We start from the raw sequence: 11,441 nt of genomic DNA on the forward strand, positions 1-11,441 counted from the left end.
CAGTATGATTGTGCCGTAATCATGGGGCAAAAGCGTAACTGTACAAAATATCGTTTGTACTTTATCCCACTTTCAACACATGGCTAAATAGCCCGTCAGCACAGATTTACAAACAACTCAATCCGTCACACTTTTTGTCTACGCCTCGAAGAACTCGACTACAGCGCAGCTCTTGTCTCCGGTCCTTGGTTGTCATGGGGATGACGTAATTCTGCAGCACACTACGAGCGCATCAGCCGACTCGTCGTCGTCAGACGTCGTGATCCGGCATCAGGAGCGGACCCATCGCAGAACCTTTTTAATTCTAAATCCCCTTGCTTCCAACACCAAAATGCGCGAAATTGTCCATCTGCAGGCAGGACAATGTGGAAATCAGATCGGAGCCAAGGTAAAACAAAGCAAGGAGGTTACATTAGCCTACATTTACATTTATTTGCCGGGCACCTTTATCGAAGGCGACGTACAACAAATGCATAGTGGGCGGTGTCTATGGGTAGGCTACATGCAAAGAATGAATAAGTCCATTCATAAATATTAGCATGCATATCATTTTCTCGTAGAACCTGAATTTAATGGGAGACGACAATCTATTCGCCTGTACAGTGAGCGATTAAATCTCACCCTGCTGAATTGCATTTTATTCATTTATGCGAGTGTTTTCTCTGCGGTAATGGGGGGCAGCGCCGAATTCAAAGAACGCAGTCAGTGTGTGGCGAATTTAATAATCATACTTGATTGATAACAATCAATCTTCGTATCTCGCAGGTAGTGAAATATTTTCAGTAGCTGTAGCCAATTGAAGTAGGCTACTGGCATTGGAATGTTACATTTTACCGGCGTCGCCATTGTTAGTGCGGGCCTTCGTGGATCCCGAGGCGATGGGAGCTCATCGGTGACCCATTTCAGTCGAAATGCTTACTTTGCAGCATTATTGCTAAATCCGTTGATTTGTGGTATTTATTTTTCGCCAGCTGATAAGTGCGTTTTTAACGACCCCCGTGCTTATTTTGTTCGGTGTAGGCTATGGTTCACGATCGCATTAGGAATCAAAACACTGTATTGCTCTATGGGGTTTTCTGTCCATTCTGTCTTCATGACACCTCGGTCTTTCCCTCGTCCTCGGATTCAGAATGGCTTTCTTAACCTGGCTTAATCTATTGTAATAAAAAGTAAATAACTATATTTATTGTATGTGTGAATGATATCTTTTGGACTCATAACATGTGTGTGTGTGTGTGTGTGTGTGTGTGTGTGTGTGTGTGTGTGTGTGCAGGCATGTGTGTGATTAATAATATGACATTTTATGAAATTAACACCCCCCCCTCCCTCTCTCCCTCAGTTCTGGGAGGTGATCAGTGACGAGCACGGTATCGACCCCACAGGGACATACCACGGTGATAGTGACCTGCAGCTAGACAGGATCAATGTATACTACAATGAGGCCTCAGGTGAGAATACACACACCTACGCACACACACTTCCACATTACACACTCACACACATGCACACAGCACACACATTTAACAGCAGTGAACAACCCCTTAATTCATTTTTTTTATTATTACATTTGACAGCTTTTCCTGGAGTGATCCTACAATTAGACAAAGTTACACATTCCCCGATTAATATTTGTATAAAAAAGGGATACAATTTTCTTTTTTTGACCCTGCAATTGCAGAATAATTGAAGTAGTAACTAATAATAATAATCATAATAATAATAATAATAATAATAATAATAATAATGCATTTTATTTATATAACTGTTTAATTAATGTAATAGTTTGGTCCTGTTCACATTTTTGTTGTCACAGTTTGGGTTCAGTTCGGTTCTGTAAAAAAAAAAAAAAAAGAATTGGGGGGGTTCATTTAATTAACAAAATTGTTTTTAAATAGGTGCACTGTACACCTGTGTACAGTAATACAATCATGTGATGTAATACTATCATTATCAAAAGCCTAAGAACAAACAGATTTTCAAGGCTTGTTTTCAAAAGTAGCTTTCCCTTACACATACCATCGACAACAAATGCAGCATTAGCCTAACCTCAGTCATGCCGCCCGCTCCTTGTGTAAGGTTTTTATTGTGCTAGCAATATCAATGCAGACCATGGAGAATTAAAGTCCCATGTCCACATTATGCTTATTGTGATATAATTTATTAAATAATCAATTTAAAGAGGCAAATGAAGCAAATGACACGGAACCAACCCTGCATTGTTTTGATAGGTTTAAGGAAAAAAATCATGAAAGAACTTAAACGTGCATTCACGAGGCTGGGACCCACCATTCATAGGCTTCATGCTTTGTAACTTCACCTATTGTAATATCTGGATAATTGGATTAATAGAAAGCAGTATGAGTTACCAGGTCTTTGTGTTCTTTATCTGTGTTGTATATTGTCTGTTGTATGACATCAAATATAAATGGCCAATATAAACTTTATGACGAATTTCAAAATGAATTAGTTTATCAACAAAAATATATTTCTCATATGAATGATTGGCCAGGTGGGTCAGACACACACACACACACACACACACACACTCACTCACTCACTCACTCACTCACACACACACACTCACTCACACACTCACACACACATTCACTCTCACACTCACACTCACTCACACACACACACAGTCACACACACACACTTACACACACACACACACACACACACACTCAGAAAGAGAGAATGTTTGCGCTCACGCTTGAATGAGACAACAAGAAGCCTCTCATGCATGTGCAGCACCCACCCCTGACTATTTCTCACCAGAAAAAAATGTTTTCCATTCAGAAATGCACAATTATAAAATAATAGAAGACAAAATAAAATAATTAATCTTGAGAAAACATTGTTTACTCTCAGAAGTAAACAGTCAGGGGTAAATTATCACATGATCTTATAAAGGTTCCACACATGTACCCCCATTTCTCTGCTTGCTGAAGTCTTGCATGGTTCAGTGCCCAAGAGGTCATTGACCTGATTTTTTTCCGAAGATGCCCAGGAGGAAAATAAGGACAATGACATAAAAGTGGAGGACATATCTGAAGAAGACAACAGGGAAGAGTACAGCTTGGAGTATAATGAGACATCACCGCGAGGTGAAGAAATCCCTGACCGTCAAGGTGAAAGGGAAACATGTTGGTCGAGGAACGGTGAGATAGCCTGGTCATCATCACCGTATGGCAATCAAAGAAGAATGAGTGCACACTGGGCGATAAGGATGACCCCGGGACCCACTACCTTAGCAGTTTCCAAGGCCCGGGATATTGCCTCGACCTTTCGTCTTTTCATTACGCCAGCCATTGAAAAAATCATCCTGGAGATGACCAACATGGAGGGTTTCCGCAAGTGTGGAGAAGGCTGGAAGACAGTGGACGAGATGGACCTCCGTGCCTACATGGGCCTGCTGATATTAGCCGGCGTGTACAGGGCCCGAGGCGAGCCCACCGCCAGTCTCTGGAGTGCCGAAACTGGAAGGGCCATTTTCCATGCCACGATGCCCCTGAGAACCTTTAACACTTTCTCAAGAATGATCAGGTTTGACAACCGTGAGTCGAGACCCGGGCAATGCGTCCCGGACAAACTGGCACCGATCAGGGACGTCTGGGAGAAGTGGACGGAGCGTCTGCCTTGTCTGTACAACCCCGGGCCGGAAGTGACGGTCGCCGAGCGGCTCGTCCCATTCAGAGGTAAGTTACAATTTCATAAACCGTGAGGTGCTCTTCACTGTTAAGTATACTCCATTTTGTGTGATTATGCTCAATGACACTGATAAAGAAAGTAAGTCTATTTTTCCGCTATGCCTGTCCCAAGGTCGCTGTCCTTTCCGGCAGTATCTTCCCAGGAAGCCCGGTCGGTGTGGAGTCAAGATATGGACGGTCTGTGATGCGCGATCCAGCTACGCTTGGAACATGCGGGTGTGCACGGGAAGGGCGGCCAGTGCAGCCTCGGAAAAGAGTCGAGGCGTGCGTGCCCTGCTGGACATGACCAAAGGACTGCGGGGGTGCAATATTACATGCAACAGAGTCTTCACCTCATACGAGCTGGGCCAGGAGCTCCTGAAGAGGAAGATGACCATGGTGGGTGAGGTCATGAAGAACAAGCCCGAACTCCCCGCTGCAGTCCTCACGATGAAGGGGAGGGCAGTCGCGTCCTCCAGGTTTGCCTTCACGCCCACCACCACTCTTCTTTCTTACTGTCCGAAGAGGAACAGGAGCGTGGTCCACTTGAGCACCCTGCACACGGACGCTGACGTCAGGGGTTGCGAGGACAGGAAGCCGGCCATCGTCATCGACTACAACCATAACAAAGGAGGAGTGGACAACCTGGAGAAGGTGACCAGAACTTACAGTTGTAAGAAGGCGACCGCCCGCTGGCCCCTGGCCATCTTCTACAATATCATCGACGTGACCGCTCACGACGCCTTCGTCATCTGGAACGAGGTCAACCCAACCTGGATGGCCGGCGGGCAGAACAAGAGGAGAGTGTTTTTGGAGCAGCTGGGGAGGGCTCTCGTGACCCCCCGCATCCAAAGGAGGACGCACGTCCCACGGACGGCGACCTCGGCCGCCCTCGTGAGAGCCGTCCAATGGGTCGAGCACGGTCCCGTTCCGTCCGAGATCCCGTCTGCCGCGGTCAGGGCAGGCAAGCGGAGGAGATGTTATTTCTGCCCGACGAAGAAGGACTGCAAAACAAACACGATGTGCTGCAAGTGCGAGAAGTACATCTGTAACGTCCATGCTTGCAGACTGGCATTCTGTCGTGCTTGCACTGAGTAGAGAAATGTGCAGGCATGTACTGGGCTCCCAAATGCTTCGTGAAATAATACGGCCAGTTCAAGAATGTTATTACTATGTTTTCCTTTCAGTAAAATGCATTAAAATCTGAATGGTTGTGTAATCTCTTTCTGAAAAGAAAAAAAACTGAACGCAATCAAATTTCCGTAATTTAACGTGTGTTTGAGATTCTAGCTGTTTCCTCATCACGGAAACCCATTGGGAATAAAAATGTCATCTAGCTGAGTAAGCTAATAAGCGATAGTCTAGTCTTTATAAACTTATTTGATGGTAGCCACAAAACGTTGTAGTTGCTACGTGGAACTAGTGATGGCTAACCTCCAAACGATGTGAAAATCCAGTGCTAGCTTGACATTTAAAAACTTTAAAAACAAATGTATATTTTTACTCTGAAGTAAGATATAAACGGCATGAAAGCCAAGATATTTTTAAAGTAAAGTCAGATAAGACAACAGACAGGCTTGGAGCCTGTGCAAGCTGCTAAAGTGATTTTGGCTAGTTTCCAAACTCCTGGCTTGTCCTTGCTGTATATTTGTAATGTAGGCTACTCTGAATTTGACATTAATACTGACTTTCGACTGCGGCACCACTTTTTATTAATGATATTAATTCATAACGTGGTATCTTATAAGGTATATTCAGTCAAACTATGTAGCTGATGACCTTGCTGTACATTTACTCTCTACAGTCCTCCTGAGTCCTGACTGGCTTCACTATGCTTATGCTTATGTAAGGAAACATTACTAATTCAGGCAGTGCTTGACTCTGCTCATTTGATTGGCTCTACCAGGCCAATCAAAGTAGTGGAGAGAGAAAAACGGGAAACTTCATTACTGTCCCTACCTCGATCTACAGTCCATGCCAGGACGATTACACAAGGGTGCATTACCAGATAGAAGCAATCACGCAACACCCATCCACCCACATAGACACGCACAAGCATACCGCAGACACACACATGCATACACACGCATAGACAAGTTGTGATAGGATATGCAATTGAGTAGTTTTGGGATTTGGGGTTTCCAGGTGGGAAGTTTGTTCCCCGGGCCATCCTGGTGGACCTTGAGCCCGGTACCATGGACTCCGTCCGCTCCGGGCCGTTCGGACAGATCTTCAGGCCAGATAACTTTGTGTTCGGTGAGTGGCTGTGCGCTACACCTGTTACACGCTACATTATACACACGTTACTCATTGTTTCAGTTTCTTGGTAGATCCATTCGCATTGCCTTACATTACATCCATTAAACACACTCTTATCCTGAGTGACTTACACGTGCTTCCAAACAGCAGAAAGAATAAATAACCAGGCTAGGCTTTGTATATTGTGTGCAATCCTCTATACTAGGTATGCTGAAATCGGGCCATGAAGTTCAGTGGTATGCAAGGCACCAACCAGCTCGTCAGGAGCATTTTCGCGGTTAGGTGTCTTGCTCAGGGACACTTCGACACACACAGGGCGGGGTCGAACCGGCAACCCTCCAACCGCCCCATTGCACTCACCTGTTGTGTCAGGTTAAGTCAGTCCCTGATTGGAGGAGCAGAATGAAAACCAGCTGGACTACTGGCCTCATGGGCCATATTTGAGTATCCCTGCACCGCACTGACCAATGACTGCTCCGTTTCACACTGATTTCGTGCTGACCAATGACCACTCTCTGATTCGCACTCACGTCCTGCTGACCAGTGACAACTCTCTTGATTCGTACTGATGTCATGCTGACCAATAACTACAATTTGCACTGACGTGTCGCTGACCAATGATCACTCTCTTATTCACACTGATGTCATTCATGTGCAGGCCAGAGTGGTGCCGGCAACAACTGGGCGAAGGGCCACTACACAGAGGGAGCGGAGCTGGTGGACTCGGTCATGGACGTGGTGAGGAAGGAGGCGGAGAGCTGTGACTGCCTGCAGGGCTTCCAGCTCACCCACTCCCTGGGCGGGGGTACAGGCTCCGGCATGGGCACCCTGCTCATCAGCAAGATCCGGGAGGAGTACCCCGACCGCATCATGAACACGTTCAGCGTGGTGCCCTCGCCCAAGGTGTCGGACACGGTGGTGGAGCCCTACAACGCCACGCTGTCCGTGCACCAGCTGGTGGAGAACACGGACGAGACCTACTGCATCGACAACGAGGCGCTCTACGACATCTGCTTCCGCACGCTCAAGCTGACCACGCCCACCTACGGCGACCTCAACCACCTGGTCTCGGCCACCATGAGCGGGGTCACCACCTGCCTGCGCTTCCCCGGGCAGCTCAACGCCGACCTGCGCAAGCTCGCCGTCAACATGGTGCCCTTCCCCCGCCTGCACTTCTTCATGCCCGGCTTCGCCCCGCTCACCAGCAGGGGGAGCCAGCAGTACCGCGCCCTCTCCGTGCCCGAGCTCACCCAGCAGATGTTCGACGCCAAGAACATGATGGCGGCCTGCGACCCGCGGCACGGCCGCTACCTCACCGTGGCCGCCGTGTTCCGCGGCCGCATGTCCATGAAGGAGGTGGACGAGCAGATGCTGAACGTGCAGAACAAGAACAGCAGCTACTTCGTGGAGTGGATCCCCAACAACGTCAAGACCGCCGTCTGCGACATCCCGCCCCGCGGCCTCAAGATGGCCGCCACCTTCATCGGCAACAGCACCGCCATCCAGGAGCTGTTCAAGCGCATCTCCGAGCAGTTCACCGCCATGTTCCGCCGCAAGGCCTTCCTGCACTGGTACACGGGAGAGGGTATGGACGAGATGGAGTTCACCGAGGCCGAGAGCAACATGAACGACCTGGTGTCCGAGTACCAGCAGTACCAGGACGCCACCGCCGAGGAGGGGGAGTTTGAGGAGGAGGGCGAAGAGGAAGTGGCCTGAGCTTCTCTCCGTCCCTTCCCTTCACCTCTTTTTTCTCCATATTTCTCCTCTCCTCTGTTCTCCCTCTTCTCCCTGTGGTTAACCCGAAGAGCACACACCCATTTTTGCTCATGATAATTGTAGGAAGAGTTATTGGTGACGTTTTTGTTATTGTTGTTTTTTTTTTTTTTTTTTAGTTGTTGTTGTTATTTGTGCTATTTTCCATAGAATCAGTGCTGAATTTTCACTGTCACGCTGTGACTCAGTATAATGATCAGCGAACAGGAGGAATAAACAAGTAATAATAAAACGTTAGTTGCTTTACTTTCATGCAATAAAGACCTAAATTAATACTCTTTGAGCTGGGTTTTAATTAATCTATTCTTGCTTTTAATTGTTATTAATTGACTTTTTGTCCATTTGCCTATTTTATTGATTTTACAATAAGACTGGCACATTAGACTCTAAAACAGGTCTATGACACTGGTCTTGGAGGACCACAGGTTCGGCTGTTTTTCATTGTTAGTCTGGATTTAATTAATCAATTAGAGCATCAATTGAGTACACAGTTAACTCACTTCGCCGGGTTACATGGATCTGAATTGTGTGCTGATTCTAAGGTGAAAACAAAGACCAAGCAGAGCCACCGGCTCTCCAGGGCCGCTACCCTAGAACAACAAAAAACTTTGGAACCACTAGAGGACAGCATTAAGCCATAAACTCACCCGAACATTTTGGCGAAAGGTCTGCAACCCAGGGGCATCAGAGCAGCAATCACAGCAAAAGCAGGATTACTGAGTTCACTGGATTTACTTAAATCCACGCTCCATATTTGGGGTCGTTCTGGATTTTTCTCAATGCAGTTATCCAGCTAACTGTGTAATCATGCTTTTTAAAAACAGGCCCTGATGCCCGAGAGCTGCAGGGTACTGTTGGATCCTGTTTTCTTCATCTCATCAATCACTTCGGACCAAAGAATATTGAGGAGGTGAACTGACCCTGTAATTTTTAATGAGTTTCAATCCAATCATGTTGCTGATTTTTTCTTTTTCTTTTTTTCTTTTTTACACAAATGATTTAGGCTACTGTAGTCTACCCCAAACCTTGTTGGTGTGCACAGCTAACTAGATAAAATCTTCAGATTAGCAGTCTGGTAACTTACTGCCCAAAGACAGATATAGAACATGAGTGCACTGCAGAGATGACAACTCAAGACCTAGAAGTCGATGGCCTCAACAGTTTTTTTGTGATTTCCTTTCGACCAGCAGCCATTCTAGGTCTCTGAAACCAGGTGGGTGGTGCCACTGGCCAATCAGTGACTTCATCGTGTTCATACTGAACCACATATAGATCGCTGGTTTTGGTGCACAGTTCAGCTCTCATGAAATGGCATTGTATTACAATATTATGTGTATGTCTAAAGTAAGTCAGAGAGTAAGAGTGCAACAAAGGCACAAATCATAAGCTGTGTTCGAGACCACATAGTAAGCATACTTTTCACACTGCATTTCAATGAAAAGATTTTTTTATATGAGTAGTATGCTAATATGTGGTTTTATACACAGCCATCGATACACATGAAAAATTTCACTAATTAGTTATGTAAGATATTTTGTGTTTAGATTATGGCCTTAGAGCGAGGAACAGGGTAATTGGATGGGGCAATTCAAACTTTAAGTTTGAATCATTCATTTAAAGTTTATATAGATAATGATTGTTGAAACTGGACAGTTGAAATTTTGTTGGAAGCAGAAGTGAAGTTTTTTTTTTTTTTGAGGTATTCAATAGCTAAGCAGGATTACCTCCTAACACATTCATGTTTAGTGTCATAAAAAAGAGACTAAAACCATTAATCTTTTCACATCACAATACAATGGTGCTTAGCCCTGCTTTCAACAATATAAGGTCAAATTCATTATAAGTACATTTTCCTCTTAGATGGGCTAGCACACACACCATTCACACACTCATACCTACAGGCAATTTAGACTCTCCAATCTGCCTAACCTGCATGTCTTTGGACTGTGGGAGGAAACCGGAGTACCCGGAGGAAACCCACACAGACACGGGGAGAACATGCAAACTCCACACAGAGAGGCCACAGGCCGCCGGGGATTCGAACACAGGACCTCCTTGCTGTGAGGCGACAGTGCTACCCACTACACCATCCATGCCGCCCCTGATTGATAATTGTCACTCCTAATAATAATTATACATTTAAATCTCATCAAATATATTTTAGATGTTGGTTAAGTGTTCAGTATTAAGAGTGCTGAACATCTTAATGATATTGTTTGTTGGAATTCAGAAAATAAACTTACTATACTTAATCCACGCTTTTCCGACAGTGAAATTAGCTGGCCGGATGGAAGACATGGCAGGACTTTTACAGGAATGGTAAACGAGGTAAATGAGGTAAACGACTCCCTTATGGGGAGAAAACCCTCAAACAGTGGCGAGAAAAAACTCCCTGATGGGAAGAAATCTTGAGAAGAACCTGGCTCTAGGGGCACGCCCATCTTCTGCTGGTCGATAAGTTTGATGTATTAAACTAGTAGGTAAACTAGAAAGTCCACATGGAGGGATGAACCTGCAGGTTCTTTCTGTATAATATACGCCGTATCCGTCATCTCCTGACTGAGAAAGCCACCCAGCTCCTAGTCCAGGCGCTCGTCATTTCCCGCCTAGATTACTGCAACTCCCTCCTAGCCGGTCTCCCAGCATGTGCCATCAAGCCCCTCCAGCTGGTCCAGAATGCTGCAGCCCGCCTGATCACCAGTCAGCCCAGGTCGGCTCATGTCACCCCGCTTCTCATTGGCCTCCACTGGCTTCCTATTGCCGCACGCATCCGTTTCAAGGCCCTAGTGTTGGCATTTCAGGCTGCTAAGGGGACTGCCCCACCTTACATACAATCCCTGATCACTCCCTACTCCCCAGCTAGACCACTCCGGTCTGCCAGCTCTGGTCGCCTTACGGTTCCCTCTCTACGTGCACCTGGCGGTCGAGCTGCACGTTCACGCCTGTTTTCCGTTCTGGTTCCTCAGTGGTGGAATGACTTGCCTACCACTGTCAGAACAGCAGAATCCCTCCCCCTATTTCGACGCAGACGCAAAACCCACCTTTTCAAACTTTACCTTAGTCCTCCCTCCTGATTTCCCCTGCCCCTCCTTTCTGATATCCCTATCCTTGTCTAACCCCCCCCAAAAAAAAAAAAAAAATGCACTTCTGATGACAACTATGTTTAGAACAGCATTTCCTGTGTATTTTGCTAGTTTCTGGATGTGATGCTCTGACTTATGGTTGAACCTATGCACTTGTAAGTCGCTTTGGATTAAAAGCGTCTGCCAAATGACTAAAATGTAATGTAAATGTATGTAGAATCTAGACTTTGGTGTCCTGAGCAAGGAGACTATAGAGAAGGGAATTGCTTGAATTGATATGTAACTCTCCCAGGTGAATCTAGCAGGTTTCCCGAACACTGTAGAGCAGGGGTGTCAAACTCCAGTCCTGGAGGGCCGCGGTGTCTACAGGTGTTTGTGTTTTCCTTTCAATCAGCAGCTAATTCAGGCCTTGAGAACGGAGAAGGTGTGTGGACTCTTTAGCCAATGAAAGACTTTGAAATGTATCTCTCGTGCTGAAACACACCAAAAACCAGCAGACACTGCAGCCCTCCAGGACTGGAGTTTGACACCTGTACTGTAGAGCTTATGAGAAGTAGCAGGATGCTATAAAAAGTGCTTGCATCAGCAAAATTCAGAGGTCTGGGTATGGAGCGCCAGTCTGTACCTGGCCCACTTA

The 11,441-nt window shown here is 46.1% G+C and overlaps 2 protein-coding genes across 2 annotated transcripts; both read left to right on the plus strand.

The window, feature by feature from the left end:
* The first annotated feature begins 213 nt into the window (after nt 1–213).
* On the plus strand, nt 214–7,996 carry LOC133116835 (tubulin beta-4B chain-like). Its single transcript, XM_061226830.1, has 4 exons — nt 214–388; nt 1,340–1,448; nt 5,835–5,945; nt 6,607–7,996. The coding sequence occupies exons 1-4, from the start codon at nt 332–334 to the stop codon at nt 7,662–7,664; spliced, it is 1,335 nt and encodes a 444-aa protein (XP_061082814.1). The 5' UTR covers nt 214–331; the 3' UTR covers nt 7,665–7,996.
* LOC133122937 (piggyBac transposable element-derived protein 4-like) lies at nt 3,013–4,897 on the plus strand. Its single transcript, XM_061233223.1, has 2 exons — nt 3,013–3,698; nt 3,823–4,897. Exons 1-2 carry the CDS (start codon nt 3,206–3,208, stop codon nt 4,785–4,787), a joined length of 1,458 nt encoding a protein of 485 aa, XP_061089207.1. The 5' UTR covers nt 3,013–3,205; the 3' UTR covers nt 4,788–4,897.
* Nucleotides 7,997–11,441: the final 3,445 nt, after the last annotated feature.

Source organism: Conger conger, chromosome 2 (assembly GCF_963514075.1).
Source record: "Conger conger chromosome 2, fConCon1.1, whole genome shotgun sequence".
Lineage (NCBI taxonomy): Eukaryota > Metazoa > Chordata > Actinopteri > Anguilliformes > Congridae > Conger > Conger conger.